General features: G+C 53.0%; 8 protein-coding genes across 8 annotated transcripts; 6 read left to right on the top strand and 2 right to left on the bottom strand.

Moving 5' to 3' along the window:
- Window positions 1-40: 40 nt before the first annotated feature.
- Window positions 41-850, top strand: KRP23_9435 (uncharacterized protein; the record flags this gene model as incomplete). Its single annotated transcript, XM_067894989.1, has 1 exon — window positions 41-850. One exon carries the CDS (start codon window positions 41-43, stop codon window positions 848-850), a length of 810 nt encoding a protein of 269 aa, XP_067742613.1.
- Window positions 851-1,494: 644 nt separating this feature from the next.
- KRP23_9434 (uncharacterized protein) lies at window positions 1,495-3,924 on the bottom strand (the record flags this gene model as incomplete). The annotated part of the gene is made up of 3 exons (XM_067894988.1): window positions 1,495-1,598; window positions 1,690-3,324; window positions 3,387-3,924. 3 exons carry the CDS (start codon window positions 3,922-3,924, stop codon window positions 1,495-1,497), a joined length of 2,277 nt encoding a protein of 758 aa, XP_067742612.1.
- Window positions 3,925-4,187: 263 nt separating this feature from the next.
- KRP23_9433 (uncharacterized protein) lies at window positions 4,188-5,682 on the top strand (the record flags this gene model as incomplete). Its single annotated transcript, XM_067894987.1, has 5 exons — window positions 4,188-4,246; window positions 4,308-4,495; window positions 4,607-4,713; window positions 4,780-5,100; window positions 5,167-5,682. The coding sequence occupies 5 exons, from the start codon at window positions 4,188-4,190 to the stop codon at window positions 5,680-5,682; spliced, it is 1,191 nt and encodes a 396-aa protein (XP_067742611.1).
- A 202-nt stretch (window positions 5,683-5,884) lies between these two features.
- KRP23_9432 (uncharacterized protein) lies at window positions 5,885-6,216 on the bottom strand (the record flags this gene model as incomplete). Its single annotated transcript, XM_067894986.1, has 2 exons — window positions 5,885-5,902; window positions 5,989-6,216. The coding sequence occupies 2 exons, from the start codon at window positions 6,214-6,216 to the stop codon at window positions 5,885-5,887; spliced, it is 246 nt and encodes an 81-aa protein (XP_067742610.1).
- Window positions 6,217-7,113: 897 nt separating this feature from the next.
- KRP23_9431 (uncharacterized protein) lies at window positions 7,114-7,976 on the top strand (the record flags this gene model as incomplete). The annotated part of the gene is made up of 2 exons (XM_067894985.1): window positions 7,114-7,897; window positions 7,963-7,976. 2 exons carry the CDS (start codon window positions 7,114-7,116, stop codon window positions 7,974-7,976), a joined length of 798 nt encoding a protein of 265 aa, XP_067742609.1.
- A 1,772-nt stretch (window positions 7,977-9,748) lies between these two features.
- KRP23_9430 (uncharacterized protein) lies at window positions 9,749-10,152 on the top strand (the record flags this gene model as incomplete). Its single annotated transcript, XM_067894984.1, has 2 exons — window positions 9,749-9,926; window positions 9,992-10,152. The coding sequence occupies 2 exons, from the start codon at window positions 9,749-9,751 to the stop codon at window positions 10,150-10,152; spliced, it is 339 nt and encodes a 112-aa protein (XP_067742608.1).
- A 1,398-nt stretch (window positions 10,153-11,550) lies between these two features.
- Window positions 11,551-13,259, top strand: KRP23_9429 (Centromere protein J; the record flags this gene model as incomplete). Its single annotated transcript, XM_067894981.1, has 3 exons — window positions 11,551-11,952; window positions 12,034-12,813; window positions 12,888-13,259. 3 exons carry the CDS (start codon window positions 11,551-11,553, stop codon window positions 13,257-13,259), a joined length of 1,554 nt encoding a protein of 517 aa, XP_067742607.1.
- Window positions 13,260-14,089: 830 nt separating this feature from the next.
- KRP23_9428 (Sphingosine kinase 1) lies at window positions 14,090-15,901 on the top strand (the record flags this gene model as incomplete). Its single annotated transcript, XM_067894980.1, has 4 exons — window positions 14,090-14,659; window positions 14,709-14,919; window positions 14,982-15,040; window positions 15,110-15,901. The coding sequence occupies 4 exons, from the start codon at window positions 14,090-14,092 to the stop codon at window positions 15,899-15,901; spliced, it is 1,632 nt and encodes a 543-aa protein (XP_067742606.1).
- Window positions 15,902-17,905: the final 2,004 nt, after the last annotated feature.

Below are 17,905 nucleotides of genomic sequence, written 5' to 3'. Positions count from 1 at the left end.
TAGCGTCAAGGTAGCGGTGGCACAAGGACAAGCTGGTGCAATGCAGGAGCTTTCTGCTCAACAGCAGCAAAAATGTGAGCTGGGAGTAAAAGAGGCAGAACAGCGGTGTGCGGCCGAGCTGGCAGGACTCCGCTCTACGCTGGAATTCAAGACCAATGAGCTAGAGCACATTCTGAATCACAACGCTACTATGAAACGCCTGGCCGACACAGCACAGCAGGGTCAATACCGTGCAACGGAATTTGCATCTTCGGCTTTTGCACAGATCTTGTGCGGCTACCTCATCAAGCAGCACATGGCTCCTGGTGCTGGTGGATCAGCCCGCGCCAAATGGCAGCAGCGATACTTTGTCCTCCAAGGTCCGCAGCTAAGTTTTTACGACACCAAGGAGGACTACGAGCGCTGCCGTTCAGACAACCCTCCCATGGATGTCACTGGTTCGATCATCGAAGACAACTATGCCGTACCGGAAGCCTTCAGCGTCTCCTTCCGCGATGATAAGTACTATCCGTTGCAGCTACACGCCAAGTCCCGCGAGGTGAAGCAGGAATGGGTGCGTAGCCTGCGTGCTGCTGCGGCCGGCCGTGCCGCTGCCCAAGGGGGCACGCGCAGCCACGCTTCCTCAAGCTCGTCGATGGGCTCATCATCAGCCTACGGAGGCGGCGATACTAGCGACTCATCTTCGTCGGCGGCCTACCGAGGCGGAAGAGGGTTGCCTCCCAGCTACGCTGAGTCGGCATCTACGGCCTACCGAGGTGGAGGAGATGCGGGATATGCTTACGGAAACTCATCCTCAAACGTGTATGGCCCTACGGGGGGAGCTGGCGGCAGCCGATACATGCAAATGTAGTCAAGTCTACGCAGAGTGAGAAGCAGACACGGACCGAGTTGCAACATTAGCACTGATTTTGTTTTCAAAACTATCAAGCGATTAAAGCCGTGCTGTTCGTAGCAACGTTGAAAATTCAACACGCAACTCCTGTTATTTGGTGTATACTCTGGAAGTATGACCGAGCCGGGCTGCTGACTTCCGTAGTTTCGCAGTCCATCGCTTCCCATGTCGAGTCTTGCTGTCGATCTTGATTGTTTCAATCTGCCCATCAGTCTCGACCAGGTTCCTCACTCCAATATCTTCTAGGATTTTAATGGCAGAGCCAATGCCAATGCGTCTCTGAGGGTCCCAGCGACACATTCGTTCCACCAGATCCCATTCGTTGTCCATGAAGACTGCGGGTTGGGCAGGCATTTTCTTTTCATTCTTTACAGCATGAATCACAGCATTGTCTGGCATAGATCGCCCCCAAGGGAAATCGCCAGTCACTGCTTCGATAATGCACATTCCAAAGGCGTAAATATCGGATGCGAAAGTGGGGTGCTCGCCCTCCAGACATTCGGGTGCTTTCCAACGCACCGCCTCCGTCATTTTGGCCTCGGGGTTCGTGCCCAGAACACTCAGTCCAAAGTCTGCGATTTTCGCCGCTCCTCCTTCGCAGACTAGAATATTATCATTCTTGAGGTCTCCATGCACGATGTTGTGGTCATGGAGATGCTCAATTCCAAGAGCTGCTTGCAAAAGGCGAAACCACAACTCTCGGCGTCTACCGTTTTCAGGTTTCAAGTAGTCCGTTAGTGTTTGGCGTGTTGCAAGCTCACAGACGAAGAATGGCTGACGACCCTCATAACACGCACCATATAGTTTGATCAAGTTGGAATGATTCAACGTGAACCACAAATCCGCCTCTCGACGAAACTGTTCACGAGAATCCTCGTTTACGTCTGCAGGCTTGAGTCTTTTCACGACCACATTCGTCCCGAACCATTTGCCCAAATTCACAAAAGCAAACCCGCCGTCACCAAGGCGCTTGTCCAGTTGCACTTGGTAGCTGGGGATAAACCACTTGGGAATCACACCAGCGTTCTTCATACCGCGCTCTTCAGCTTCTCTCAGCACCTTTATCATCGCCTCCACAATGTCCGGTGAATAGGCGCCAGCACGATTCTGTGCCTCAAACCGAAGCATTGCGATATCCTCTGGGCGATTGATTTGCTCAAGAAGTGTGGACGGGTTCTTCAGGCACTCCAAGAACTGATCTCGTTGTTTGCGCTGGGCTTGATCCCAGGTAGGCTGCCAACGGTGAACAGTATCTGCCCCTTGCAATGGCGAGAAGCCGTGTTGCAGTTGATCAATCTGGTGATGAAAGTGATAGTTTTGCCCTGCTACTGACTGCGAGGCGATCTGAATAGACATGCTGCTGCAATCTGACATGGAGCTTTCAACCTTTCGGAATAAGTCCCAGAGTAGCAGGCTGAAATCTTCAGCCACCACGATAGGTATCGGTTGCCCCGCGTTTTCCAGTTGATCGAACATATTTTTTAGTCGATCGTACACCGAACGATCCACTGTGCTGAGGTCATCTTCAAATTCCTCAGAGAAATCATCGAACAACTCGGCCACGGTACCACCGTAACTTGGGATACTGTAGCTCGAGATGTTATCTACGGACTGCTGGGGTCGATTTACACGTTGCTGAGACCCGCTCTCCGACAGTAGTTCCATTTTGAAAACGATATCTTCTAGTGTGGCTCGGTCAGCAGGATTCGGTGCACAGAGGCCTTGTAACAACTCCCATTCTTCGTCTTCAATGAACCCCGGTTGAACATCCGGAAGGTGCATTGTAGTTTTGTGTTTCCACGAGTCAAATGTCTTGTCGCGTGTAGGTCCCGGGAGGTTCGAGTTACGAGCTCCTAAAAGAAGGAAGAACACGGCCATCCCGAACCTTAACACATCGTAACTCACCGCTGATTCCTGGTCATCGTATTGATTCCCCCCCGTATGGCTTCTAATCACGTTGGATCGGTCCACTAGACTTCGTGACACCAACCCCAGACCGTCCAAAACACCTCTGCGCTCGGAGTAACTGCAGAGAAGCGTCGTTGGCGACATGTCGTGATACACGAGGCCACGGTCGTGGATATACTGGAGCCCAAGAGTGCAGTTTGCCAAATAGTGCCACAAGTTTTTCTCAAATGTTGGTGGAAAACACGTCTCGTGGATAACGAAAGGTTTTCCAACGTACGATGCACCGAAGAACTTTCGAACATGAGGATGGTTAAGCTCCGTCCAAATGGACGCGAGTCGCACGCATACTTCCTCGCACACTTCGGCACGCACTTCGTCGCTCACATTTTTATCGGTGACTTTGATTCGGGCCTTGTCGTCCCATTGGAGCTTGCTGTCTTCCAGTTTACCCTTGTTCACCCAGGCCCATTCATGCTCTGAGGTGACAAACCAGTCCGGCAGCTCTCCGGACACGATGCCAGCCTCTGGACGACAACGTCGTACACATATGAGAGCGTATCCAACTCTCCCCCCGTCAGCTTATCACGGTACTTCTCGTCCTTTCCCGCAAATGGCGTCAAACCATCGTGATATTTCTCTATACAGTAGCGCAGCAGCGTCACAATCTCGAGCTGTTGGTTCCTGCCTCCAAGAGCAGCAGTCAGTTGCTCCGAATCTTGGACAAAGTCCTTGAACAGCTGAAGTCGTTCCTCTCGCTCGACCAGAAGTTGGCTGTGCCACTGCTCTCGAGTGACTGGCTCGTGGATGTCGAGCGTGTCCAGCGCGTTGTTGATGTAGCGGTGCAGCAGCGTCACCACGCGCCCCGTGTCCGCCAACTTCAAGAGCAGATTCGCTTGGCTCTCATACGAATCCAGCAGCTCCTTGAGGATGCGCGTGAAGCGGACCATAATGGCCACTTCGTTCGTCGTCGAAGCGGCACTCGTCGCGCAGCTTGCCCACAAGTGGTCGGCCAGGCGGTCGTCCGTGCGGAAGTCGCCCTCGTGCTTGGAGTGCCAGCGACTGTCCTCCGCGATCTTGGAGTCCATCCAGAACTTCTTCATCGTCTTGCTCATGGCCGTCGTCATGTCTGTCTTGCTTGGCCGCAGGAGACGATGATCTACAGCCCAGCACGAAAGGCCCGCGTCGGACACGGTAAAAGTGAATGTGAGGCTTGAAGGCGAGTTGGATCTTGTACCCAATTTGACAATGTGTACCCATTGTCAACTGCACTGAATCAGAACTGATTCAAGATTCGGACTTAGAGGGAGATGTTCTGTAGTTAGCCTGATAGTTGAAGTTGTACATTCACTCTCGATTCCGCATCGGAGCGCGCACGTGAAGAGGAAGCATGTCGGTTCGCCACGAGGTGGTTACGCTCTCGCAGCTACTGCGTCGTAATGAGAACTCGTAAGCGCTGGCTCGGTGTGGACCTGTCTTGTCTGTACTGAGTAGGAGATCATTGACGCAGGAACTCTCGTCGAGCAGCTGGACGCGCGCCGTCGTTGCCACTGCAAGGTTCCGCGGGCCATCGCACGGCAGGAAGACAGAGCACCTCAGTGCCGCTCACGGAGAGACCAGCGACCTCCCGATACCAACCGCTGACGTTCACTGAACGCGTGCGCGACGCGAGTCGCCTGTCGACGTCGCAGCCAGAAGGTGGGGCGAGCAGCCAGACGAGCGGCGGCTTCCCACTCTCACGAAGGTAGGGCGTCTGCGCTGGGAAGTGAAGATCTGCATGGAGAGCTCATGGAATGGTGGCTATGTCAGTGTATGCACCGGAGAGCGAGCAGTTGAGCGCCATAACGTCCATGTCGCAGTCTTCTTTCTCGCAGACGCAATCGCAAAACTTGTTAGGGTCAAGTCAAGACGACCAGGTGACAAGAAGCTGCGTGCTTGTCCTCACTGCAATCCTTTTCTACTCTGCTGACTGGTAATGGTAGCTGCATCGCCTTCAGCATTGGCAGACTCAGCAAATACAACTCCCGCCTCCACCGTTGCCACCCCGCTGTAGCAACAATGAGAAGTTTCAAGAGTTAGAACAGAATCTGACAAAGGCGATTGCTGAACATACCCACGAGCAGGAGCAACAACACAAAGATATGCTGGCGCGGCTTGCCAGTCCAATAAAGAAATCGGTTGACGAAATCCAAGCGAGCTTGACGACCGGAGCCGAAGAACAAGAGGAGCAACGGGCGCGTATCAAGGAACTCGCGGACAGCGTCAAGGGCGTGGTTGCATCAGTCGCTGATCTCCACCAGCAGGTTTTTGAATTGATAGCCGTGCTGGGTTAGACGTCGTGCTGAAACTTACCACGCGCATGTCTGTAGCGTCTCGAGACCAAAGTTGCTTTTAAAGAAAGCCGCAAGACAGTGGCCGATGAGGCAGAGGCTGTGAAAGCAGCGCTCTCTGCGCTTCAAGCGAGAGTCGGCACAGTTGAAGGCAGTGTCAAGTCGTGCTCAGATCTGGTCATTCGGGTGCTTAATGGGGAGAGAATGAAGCATCAGGCATTGCTGTCAGCGGTTGAAGCTTCATCTTGTCACTGCCCTCAAGATGCTGCACCTGCTGAAGTCACTTCAGAAGGTGGACGAGCTACCAGAAAGCGAAGACGAATTCCGCGTCGTCGCAACTCAGCTGAAAGAAACCCAGCCTGCTACACCTCCCCTCCTTCGGCTGACGGCTCACCCCTACGCACCAGGTCTCGATCCCTGTTTCGCTATGAAGACGGCACTCGATCTGGGCGAGAGATGGATCAGATTGAAGCGGATAGCGGTGGTCTTTACCACGCACTCCAGCGCATTGAGGCTCTCCGGGCGAAGCGTTGCAACTACCTGCACGACCTCTAAGTTGCGCACGGCACACCTACAAGCAGCTTCCAGACAGTCACCAAAATGACCACCTCAACCCCAAACAACAACAAGCCTGCGATTCGCGTTCGCTTGTATTTTCATGGTTTTTCTGTCATGTTTTTCCTTTTCAGGTCGCGCCCCGCTGCTCGCTCGACCACATATTGTTTTAATTCTCGCTCGCCGAGTGTCCAGTCAGCACCTAGAATTCCGGTCGCGTCTGTACAAGTTCCAAGAAATAGCAGATTTGGTAAGTACTTCAGCTTCTCGTCAATCGCTCACCAGTTCCTGAGCTTATTAGCGTACCGGGTAGCCAGCACCGTGCGTGGGGTCCTGGATGAGCTTGCCGTACTCCTCGCGGATGCTTTTGCATGCCATCTTGTGGTTCACGCCGTTCTCGCGGTAGCACGTAGCCAGCTCCTCGCGCACGACCTTGAGTGTCTCCTGCGCGAGCTGCACGCGCTTGGCGTACTCGCGCTCGGCGGCGCGGATGGCCAGGATCTCGTCCTTGGAACGGAGCTGTGCGGCGTACATGGCTGCCCCGAGACTCTCGGTAAAATACTAGACCGCCGGGATGACGGTGGCCTCTGAAATGAAGGAGGGGAGGACGGAGGGCACAGGTATAATTTATACATATACTATGATAACGAAGAGGGGATGTCACTATAAAGGTACCGGTTCATTGGATCACTCGTACTTAGTGTGTCATCATTAACAGCGCTACTCGCCTGGGAATCTAATGCATGCTGCGACTCATGTGGAGGCAAAAGCTACAGTGTACGCTTGTTAATTACTACTACTTTGGATAACACACACTGCTTCTTTTTCCCACGTGGTGGCCACGATCTACAATACCGACATTCTGGAGGTGAAGCAGTCGCTGTTGTCATTGGATTCCCGACCCCAAGGTACTTGTCGTTGGATTAGTATGTCTTCCTTGAGCTGAGCTCCCGCCTTGGTGACTCACCAAGACCAATTGTGAGTGCCACGATGCTCACGAACAAGTTATGGCTTTCCAGCGCGCCAAAGGAACCATAAAGCGTCGACATGCACTTCGAGCTCGTCACAGCACACAGTTTAATACTGATAAAATGTGGTCATCAATAGGTTACCCTACCGATGATATTGGTTCGTTGGTTCAATGTAGTGGCGACTACTGAAGCTCATTCTTGAAATCACCTCCCCGCGCAGATGTCCAAACAACCATCTCCGTCTCCGGTCTCACACCCCAGTCGACCCTTCGGTCACCGATTACGGGATCACTAAGCTCTGGGATGAGCGCCCCGCCAAGTATGCCAAGCATGTGCTCAGAGCGTCTGCATCATTCTGTTTATCTTGTCGGCGTTCAGCCAAGTCACGAATTTTGCCATCGCGCAGTCGCTCAAGAACTTTTTCCAGAAGCTAGGGTGGTCCAACAAAGGCTCCACCTCGATGAAGCTGACGTTCGACTCTCTGTGTCAGTTCATGTGCATCATTGCTGGCTACATCTCTGACGAGCGCCTCGGGAAGTTCAAGACGTTGCTGTCTGCTGCCTCTCGACTGCTTCGGCCTCCTCCTCCTCGTCGTTGCTGCGTTGCCCACAGTGTTAAGCCACGTCGGTGCAAGCAAGACTATCTTCAACATCGGTCTGTTTCTCGGCGTTGCAACCTCCCAAGTCTACTTATCATCTCGTATGGAGGTGATCAGTTTTCACCCGCGGCTCCTGCGACCGAGAAGTCTCTGTTTTTCAGCATCCAATATGCTGTCGCGAATGTTGGTGCGTTTATCGGCTACGCTGCGTTCCCGTACGTGTCCATCCACGGAATGGGTGCTATTCCCGCGGACTACGGCTACGTCAGTGTGTATATTGCCGGCTTCGCCATGGTTCTTTTGTTCCTGGGGCTACTCTGGATCTCTCGCCAACGCTACGTGAACGTGCCTCCGACGAGGGAGTCGATCGCCCTAGTGATCAAGATCATGACGACCCACGCGAAGAAGAACTTCAATGCCAAGATGATCACGCTCGGCACAATCCTGTACGTTGCCGCGTTTGCGTTGAACATCCTGGCTTCCTTCCTGTCGGACCATGGCGAAGTTGGTCACAACATTTCGTACGCATGTGGTGTGATGATCGTGGTTGCAACGTTCCTCTGGATCTACTTCGGTTGCACTTCGACATTCATGGAGGTCGCTAAGGATACAGTCAGCGGTCAATTTGACGGTGACCTCGTGGATGGTGTGAAGCAAGTGATTCGGATTCTGCCACTCAATGCTTTCCAAGTGGTGTTTTGGATGTGCCAGAATCAGCGAGGTAACAACCAATCGATCGTGCAACAGACAGATATGCGTCTCGGCAGCGGCCCGGACGCTAGTCAAATGCCGGGCCCCTCGGTTCAAGCGTTTAACCCCATAGGCTGTATGGTCTTCGTCGCACTCACCGAGAAGGTGGTCTACCCGATGTACACGAAGTTCGTTGGAAAGCCACCGAGTCGCTACGGCAAGGTGCTTGCCGGCTACTGCGTCGTCACTGTGGCCATGCTTTGGACGGGCTGCTACGAGATCATCCGTCGCAGCGCCGATCCGCTCACCTATGTGGACTCTAACGGTGAAGCTCAATTCATCCTGAACGACGATGGAGGGCAAGTGATGAACACACCGTGGTGGACGGCCATCCTGCAATACCTATTGGTAGCGCTTTCGGAGGTTCTGGCTGCTGTTGCGTCCTACGACATCAACTACTCGGAGGTTCCGCAGAGTATGCGCAGTACGTCCATCGCGCTCGCTTTCTTCGCCAACTCCATGGGTAACACTCTGATGTCTATCATGGTGCTTCTCTTTGGCAAGTTTATCCCGTCCGACCTGAACGATAAGCATATCGAATATGCACTTTACTGTCGGTGGTATCATGATCGTGACTATCGTCCTGTTCGTGGTAGTGATGAATAAAAGGTAGATTGGAATGATTTCTCCTCTGGGCAAGGAGGAATGCAAAGAAGAGGAGAAGAAAGCGGGGCTTAGAGGTGCATAACTGGCAATCTTCTCTTTGTCTAAATGGATGCACTGGTGACGAAGCATTGCTTTTACCCCCCTCCCCTAAACAAAAATTAAATGTACACGTCCGATTTCACTTGCGAAGGAAACACCTCTGTGTTGTGCGAGCTAGCTCATTGAATCTGGAGGTCCTGTTTGCTACTTCCCAAGGATTCTCAACCTGACTTCCGTTTTAGTGAAGTTGTTGAAATTGGATGCTGGGGAGCTATAACAAGGCTCGCAAATCCTCCACTACTCGGATGTACTTCCGCACACCCATCAGCCATTTCTGATCATTATCATGATCTTTCCAGGTTCCCGTCGCCCCTCTTACTTATCCCCTATATGCGCCGGAGCTACATCTCAGTACCGCAAGCCCCGCACTGAGTGAGTTGAACCCGGTCGACCACGATTAAGACGGTCAAAAGACCCTCGTGTTGTTAGCGGTGGGAAATGTTGTGTGCAGATATCCTCCGTGTTGCGTTTAAGTTTCATGTACTTAGTGTTAAGAAGTACGATGTGCACGAAATGTTGATAGCAAGCCACACACAAGCATATTCACTAGTATACCACCACCTTCATAAACTTTGAAGCAAAACGAAGAGAATGAAACTTGGTTTGATTGTTGGTGCTCACGTTTGCAGTTAAAAAGCTATAGTTTACTTTATCTTCACAGTCGCACTCAGTGGATTGACAGATATAAAGGTTTCTCGTCATCGCACCCTACTTGTAAAGGACCCCCACATGCAAACACAGAGGATACTGGAAGTATCAGAGCTTTTTTTGTTTCTCGATTCTCACCACCGCGGGCCTTTGGCCTACTCAGATGACCGTCGTGAAACTATCGAGATAAAGGAATCATCATTTTCCCCAGTCTGAAGGCAACACCCACACGCACAACACATACTCCGCTGGTTTACTCCCCTGTCGTCTCCCGCTGCACTTCTGAAAATGAGCTCACATGACAGCGGCGGCTTTCCCTTCAAAGCCATCCACCCGTTTCGAGCTCGTAAAAACGGCTTCTTACAAACGTAATTACGCCGTATCGACCAGCTAAATGAACATTTCATCCAATCGCGGCGAGTTTGACCTTTTGTGGAAAGTCGGACCTGGACCTGGCAACGACGGCTTGACCATGGCGCCCGGCGGTCGCGCGTGGCGCAAGGAGAATGACGCGGGCAACCGGCGCTTGAGCGTCACCTCCAGCGAGGACGTCCCAGTATCAGGTGCAAAAGGTACGCGCTGTTTATGCCTGCGGTGCTTGAATGAGACTCCTCACCGTCTTTTGTGTTGCTGATAGTTCCATTCGAGGAGCTGCTGGCGCGGGAATTGCGTAAATCCGAGGGAAACGGGGCTAAATCAACGGTAACAGCCACTGGAAAAGTGAGCAAGAAGCCTTTCCTTAAAGAGGAGCGCGAGGCTGGTGGATGCAGCGGCCTGGGGCCAAGCAGAAGGTGGTGAAACACAAGCTCGTGTCGAAGGTAGAGGAGGAGGAGGTGTCAGTGACGAGGAGGCAGAAGCAAAGGAGAGGAGCTCATTGGCCTCTTCTTCGGGGACTTTGTCGCCTGTTACGACACCTCCAGAGCTAGTGCGGACCGCTCCAGGTCCATCGCAGACGCTGTCGCCGCCGGTGTCGCCAATACGGCAGACACAACGCAACAACCAGGCTGATAATGATGGATATCAGGCGCAGTATAGGAAGCAACAGGCGGATCATTTCGCAGAGTGGCAAAACGCGTCGTTCCGCTCTACAACAAGCACGGATATAATGGGCATGAAGCACGTGCGTCAGTCATACGAAGCCAAGCAGGAGCGGGAAGCGAATGAGATGGCCGAGTTTGAGGCAATTGAGCGCGATCTGGCAGCGGAGAAAGAGGCGTATTTGATGGAGAAGCAACAGCAACAGTCAGCTTCAGCAGCTGAGCGACGGGATCAGGTTCCGGATACCCAACAGATGAAAATCACTGGGGTCTACCGTATTCTTCCTTCGTGTCGGATCTGCACGAACAAGAGCGGTCTAGGTGGCAAACTGCTAAGTCAGGCTCGATATTCGACGACAATCTGGACGAGGAAGCAGACTCGGCGCTCGTATTTGACGACCACTCAACCCTGTCGAAGGATGACTGGATGGCCGATCGGGGGGATTTACCAACCAACTTCGTGATCACTTTGGATACGGCAACAATTACGGTGACCCTCCTTCTGAACTGAGCGCTGTCAGCTTCGATGATTCTGTGCCGTGGGATGACGGTTTATCGTTTCAGCCACGGCAAAGCTTGGCTCCAGAACAACGTTCCAATGTTGATTCTGCCACTGGTGGCCGGTATGGTTTAGTTAATAGAGCACCCGATATGGATGGCAGACAACAACCAACAGCCCGCGCAGCCTACTTTGCGGAGCATGCCGATGACAACACTGATACCCTTGGACACAATGAAATGGACGTTCCCGATCGCTCAGCACACAGTAATGCTCCTGTCTCATCGCTGGTACAGCACGTATTCGGAGAACATGAGCAGGATGAAGGCCTCAATAGTACTAGCCCATCGCATGACGATGATGTTGACTCAACTGCTGGTGGCGGTGGCAATGGACGTGGCAAAAACGGACTTCCCGTGCCACCGCCGCCTCCTGCTCAGGACAAATCGCTGTCGACGCTGAAACAAAAGTTGCGCGGGAAGCAAAAGCCACCTGCCGTGAGGACAGCGACCAGCAAAACCAAAACTGATAGCAAACGCGCGGGGACTGCGAAGGGTAAAACTACTGCGTCTTCACGCGCACCACAAAAGAAAAGCAGGCGCAAATACGGGCAAACCGCCGCAACCTCATGGTCGAATCTCGCAGCCAACAGACTCTGGCATGATCCTGCCCGCGGTTATCGAAGAAAAACTGTACGAGCTAGAGGAAGAAGTCAAATTCTACAAATCAGAGACGCTGCAGCTTCAAAAGCGCAAGGACTACTTTGAACAAGAGGTGAAGAAGCTAGCCCTCGAACGGGACGAGTTTGCGCAATATCAGCAGAAACAGCGCGTACTCATTGAGAAAGAATGGGAGCAAGAGCGCGCCAAGATGAAAACAGAGCAGAAACTCCAGGACCGGCAGTGGAAACTGCGTATGAACGCGACAATATCACACCAGAGTCGAAAAGACCGCGGTGAGGTGGAATTACTCAAGGCGCAAATTGTGAAGATGCAGCTTGATGAAAAGGATCTCACGACCAAGTGGAAGGCTGGGAACGACAACTTGCGGCAACGCCTGATGGTATGTGTTTCTAATGTGATTACTTGCTGACTCGTATCTGTGTCGTTAGTAACTGATTGTATTGTTGCCTGACGTGCTCAGGAATTGGAGGAGAAAAACCGAGAGCTGAGTGATGAAATTAAGTTCCTGGAAAAAGATCGCTTGGAGCAGTGGGGGAAATATGAGTGCCTAGTGAAGGAGAAACAGGAGGCTACTCGATCGCAAACAACACCCAGGATAACTTCTGAAGCAGCTCCTTTTGTTCTGGGTGAAAGGAACGAGCTTCGCACCATAGACGACGTTTTAGCGATTAAGGGAACTGCAGATGAACTCTTGCAAAGATGGAGTTTCCCGAACGAAGGCAGTCGCTCTGAAGAAAGCGGTAATCAAGACCATGCATTTACAGAGCACCCTGGGTACCATCATCATCTGCAATCTAACACAGTGGATGACTACAACCCGAAGCGATACAGTTTCGATCAAGAAGACCCCAAGCACTCAAGCGAAGGAGTTTTCACTGATTACTCTAACCTAACACGCAAAAGGGAGGACAAGTATGCTAGCGACGCAGACGACGCTCGTGCAAGCGCTGGCGCCGCCACGTTCGAATGGGCAATTCCGAATTCGGAAGATGATGAAGCTCTGCACGGTCTGGATTGTCGGAAATCTGGCGATGGTGATGTGGATGGCGCTATTTCGGCGTTCACTGCGTCAGTGTCAGAGCCCAAAACGGTGAGTCAAGAGATTGCACACTCCGGCGGGAAGAAGGAGTTGCTGTTCTCGGACGGCAGCAGGAAGATCACATTCCCGGACGGCAACGAGAAGGATATTGACGCTAACGGCCACATTGTCATCAAGTTCACGAACGGTGACCACAAAGAGGTATGTTAATTGTAGTACGAAGTGCATGGGTCGTATCACTAACGGTTTTCTTCTGGTTGATGCAACTGCTGCAGCTCTTCCCTGACACAGGGATCAGTGTATATTACTACTACGAGGCCCAGACGAAGCTAACGACGTACCCAGACAATCGAACGGTGTACGAATTTCCGAATCAGCAGGTCGAGACGAGCTTCCCCGATGGCACGACGGAAATCCAGTTCGCCGACGGTATCAAGAAGACCATCCGCCCGAACGGCGACGAGTTCTCTGTGTTCCCGGACGGCACCACCATGCTCGAGCAGCCCGACGGCCTGCGCGAAGTGACGCTGCTCAACCAGAAGAAGATACGCTACTTCCCGGACGGGCACATGGCCTGCGTGACGTCCAGCGGCCAGGAAACCCGCGTTCGCTCGGATTCCGAGCTCAAACAGCTCATGGAGACATGAAGTAAAATAATACACGGCAGCACTATTTAACCCCCCTCCCCTCCAATTCACCGATGTCAGAGGGTACGACAAGTCAGAATCTAGGTGTCGGCTATTGTCGTTTTTGTAAGATAGTGTAAAACACTAGCGAGGGGAGCTGTCGTTGCTCCGGAGGATTTCGTGCCGTAATGTACTGATCAAAATCAAAAGTGAGAGCTGCTACCCAGTCCATACATTGGGAAGGTCCGTCCGTGCAGCTCTCTCAAGTGTAACCATTGCTGGCCGCACGCATTGTCCTGCTGCATGTACGCACTTCAACATTGCTCTCATGAACCCAGTGTCTGCATCCAATTCGACGGTGTTCTCGAAGGTGTTGTTGTTGACTACACCCCGAGACTTCACTGCTCCAGCAAGCTCTCACTTTTCACTTCGCTCCGTCAAGCGCACTCGTTCAGTCTCCAAGTTCCAGCGTCGCGCAAGCGCCATCCGCGGAGGCGAGGATGGAGAGGAGGAAGAAGAAGATCGCTGAAGGAGTCTCGACAGCCCGTTGTTCGTTGCTGAAGAGCTACCCGCCACATCTAAAAATGCTATTCTAGGCGGACCTCCCAGTGCGGACGTAAGACTCGAGGCTACGTCGACTCGAGAGCTGCTCAACGGATGTCACGTCACGAGACTGAGCACCGTCCAAGTTTGCTTCAAGACAAGACGTAAGCAGAAAAGTTTCCTAGTGTCGTCATGTGCCTATCTGGAGGGGTTAATTGATCGCTGCATGTAAATGTGCCATAATCATCCGGACACAACCCTAAACAGGAGTGTCTCGGTCTCCAACGTCATCATTCCGAAATCTATCGATGGAGGCATATCTGGGCAAGTTCTGGCCGCAGGGCTCCGTGTCCGTGAGCTGCCGCGTGTACGCGAGCCAGCGCCGCGCCGACGAGCACAAGCGGCTGCAGCTGACGTCTAAGGGCATCGAGCTGCGTGCCGTGGGGCCATCGTCGTCCAGCGAGCCGGATGTGATCCCCTGGAGCGTCGTCTTGGGTGCGTCCGAGTCCACGAGCGGCATCCGGCGGCGCTTCGTGGCCGCGTACGAGGGCAGCGAGTACGGCGAAGAAAAGGAGTTTGTGGTGTTCGGATGTGCGCCCAAGGGGCTTGGCGGAGGGCGTGGAGGCCTCCTGGGCGGCCTCGCGTCCCTGGCTACGGCGGTGCTGCCCACGGCGCTCACGGGAGCCAAAGCCAAGGACGCGGGCGTGGACCGGGAGCTGCTGCAGTGGGTGTTCAGGTGTGACGATGAGGACGGAGACGCAGTGGCCATGAGGACGGTGAAAGCCATCAGGTTCCTGGCAGACCCGAGGGTGGAGCAGACGGGCGTCAAGGCGGCCGAGAAGCTGCTGGATCCGTACGGATTCATGCCGCCACGGAAGGTGAGGGAGACGGGGGAGGGAGGGTTGATGGGGGCTGACGACGGTGTAGTTTATGGTGGTGATCAACCCTGCAGGAGGGAAGGGCGATGCGCAGCAGACGTTTGAGCAGCAGGTGGCGCCCGTGCTGGAGCAGGCAAACGTGGAGGTGGAGACCGTCATCACGCGTAAAGCTGCCCATGCAACCGATATTCTGGCCGAGGTGCCCCTGAACAAGTATGACTGCGTTGTGGCAGTCGGAGGAGACGGGTTGCTGTCAGAGAGTGAGTGTGTACATTGTGGAGGTGAAGGGTGTTGGAAGGCTCATATTGTCGTTTTGCTACAGTGTTGCAAGGGTTAATGACGCGCAAGGACTGGCAGCAAGCCATTCTGCAGCCGCTGGGGGTGAGACCAGCCTGATTAATGAGGATCTATGCCGTTTTGACTAACATGATGCTACTATGATGTTTGCAGATTGTCCCGGGTGGATCAGGCAATGGTCTCTCTGCGTCGCTGTTATCAAGAGCTGGAGAACGTTTCGAGGCGATCAACGCGGCGTACTCCCTCGCAAAGGGCCACACGCAGGAGCTAGATCTGTTCACTGCCACCAACGGCGACGGAAAAGTCATGCACGGCTTCTTGTCTCTGGAGTGGGCCTTCATTGCCGACATGGACATCAAATCCGAGCGGTACCGATATTTCGGTGATATGCGCTTCCTTATTGCGTCCACGCTGCAGATTTTTGGGTTCGGACAGACGGACTTCCCTGGTCGACTACGTTACCTGGTCTCCAAGGAAGACGAGCCGCTACCGACAAAGTATCACGACACTTTCGGTGGCAAGGAGACGACAGCCAAGCCAACATGCATTTGTCTTGATAAGGAAAAAGAAGGAGAAAAGTCTGAAGAGTGGAAGGAGCTGGATGGCCCGTTCTACATGTTCTGGAGCATGAACGTCTCCCACGCCGCCGCGGACGCTCACATCGCACCACCCGCCGGGATTTCCGATGGCTACTTCTATTTGATGCTAGTTTCGGGCGAAAGTTTTTCACGCATGGGACTCGCTAGCCTGATGATGGGGATTGAGGAAGGAACCCACCTGGATGCAGAGCGTGTACAACTCATCCGAACGCGTGCCTTTACCGTGCGTGCCAGCAATGCCGACGACCTCATGTGTGTCGATGGCGAGCTCTTTCCTGGACCTGAAGTGAAGATCGAGGTGCACCGCGCGTTGGGTCGCGTGCTTTGTCTCCCGGGAAAGAAGTAGCATGCTGCGGATGGATAGAGACGCTAACGAGGCGTATTTTGAAGGATGCACGGCGAAGGTAAACTGTAACCGAAGCTTTGATTATGTCAGAGCATTTGATTGACGGCGCAGACAAGTTGGTAGATGATTGGCACACCACTAAACCTTCCAATGTTGTCACTCATATGTTGCTTTCCACACACGGATCTCTTCCATAATGCGCGCACGATAGCGCTTGAGTATTGTGGGTCAACACGCTCGATCACTTCTCCAGAATTCTCGTCGGAGGGGTATGGAAGGTCAAGCAGCTCCTTAGCGACGAAAAGTGCCACTTTGTTGAACAATCTCGTTTGAGGCTCCTGGGTCGCACTGCGGAGACTTTGGGTTTCTTCTCGCGCCTCTGCTGCACGCCGACGCTCCACGAAGTTATGCGCTGTGTGACGACTGATACTCTTTTCATTCAGTAGCACCAGTTCCTCCCAGAATAATGTCTCCGCAGCAGCAGCCGTATAATCCGAGTCTCCGTGCAGTAGCATCGTCAGTTCTTGCATCGTCAATTTTTCTTGCTCTTTACGTCCAGGCGCCACACCCAGGCGCTGGAGCCCTTCGTCATCATCATCACTATGGATTTCGGCGCCTTCATTTTCTGTTTGCTCAGTATTTGCTTTTTGCTTGTGACCTAGGCGATAAATTCGTTCTTCGATTGAACCTTGAACAATAAAACGATGCACGCGAGTGCGCCGTGTCTGACCCAAACGATGAACACGGTTGACCGCTTGTGCCTCGATACTATTGCTGAGTAGGGGTTCGACCAGGATAACCTCGGTCGCTTCTACGATATTGAGTCCATTGGCACCAACTTTGAAGGGCAGCGCTAGCACACAGGCGGCTGGACACACTTGAAACTGACTCAAAAGCTTCGGTAGCTGGCGCTTCGTTCCGTACATGAAGCAACGTACGCCAAGACGTGGTAAAGCTTGTACCACTAACTCCAGCATTTGAGACCACTGGGAAAATAGCAAGCATTTCACGCCCGGGTTTTCCTGTCGAAGCATATCGACACGCCTCAGTAAGGCATCAAGCTTAGACCCTAAGCTCCCTGAAGGCGAAGGCTGTCGTGGAACCTCCGGCATGGCTTCGGCTTCGTTTGGGTTCTCAGGGTTGCTTGAGTCCGATGGCGAACCGTCCACAACAATAGTTATTCTTTCAACGGAGCATACACGACGGCAGGTTGGGCAGCGAACATTTTTCCGGGTATGACGGCGACTACCAGTCAGGTTGGATACACAAGCCGTACAGAAGACGTGCGCACAGGGCAATACAGCGCGCCTTTGCGTAAATTCCTGCAGACAGACGGCACATGTAGACCGCGCAGATTGTGGCAGTCTGTAAGCTTCCGAGTTTTGCTGTGACAGACGAGCATGCGACTCACTCTGTAGCTGCAAAAGATACCGTAGTTGAGCCATTTTGTCCCGCAGATCAAGGTCGGCGGCAGCGCGCTCTTCCTCCAACTCGGCAGCTCGTACCGGCACCTCTACGCGCTCCAATTTGTACAGCCGCTCAGCTTTTGTGTGTGCCGCTGGTTCCCCAGGCTGCCGTAGTCTTAACTGGCTGCACGCCATAACCAATTCGTCCAACGCGCCTAGACGCTGATGCTGAGTCTGGAAAAGCTTCTTTGCTGCTTGCCACTCACGCTGCAGTTTCACCCAGAAGTCCGTCTCAGTTTGCATAGAAATTTGAATATTGGTTGCAAGCATTCTTCCATCCTGCTGTGAGCGTAAAGCACTACGTGCACAGCTAGCAATCTCCTTGAATATCTCAATGAATAGAGATACCGATAAACCTCCAGCAGTGGCCTTGGTCTCAGTACCGGTGACATCATCATCCAATTCTTCATCATCTATCAAGTCCTTGATTCTTCCTTTTCCGACAAAAGTTTTGTCGATTCCAAGAAAATGTTTTCGATAGGCTTCAAGCTCCTTGTACAACTGACAATGGACACACGTCGGGCCCGTTCCACCGTCA

Source organism: Phytophthora ramorum (genome assembly GCF_020800215.1).
Source record: "Phytophthora ramorum isolate Pr-102 chromosome Unknown Phyram_PR-102_s0008, whole genome shotgun sequence".
Taxonomy (NCBI): Eukaryota; Oomycota; class Peronosporomycetes; order Peronosporales; family Peronosporaceae; genus Phytophthora; species Phytophthora ramorum.
Note: the sequence above shows the minus strand (reverse complement) of the source record. Positions and strands in the feature narration are given on the sequence as shown.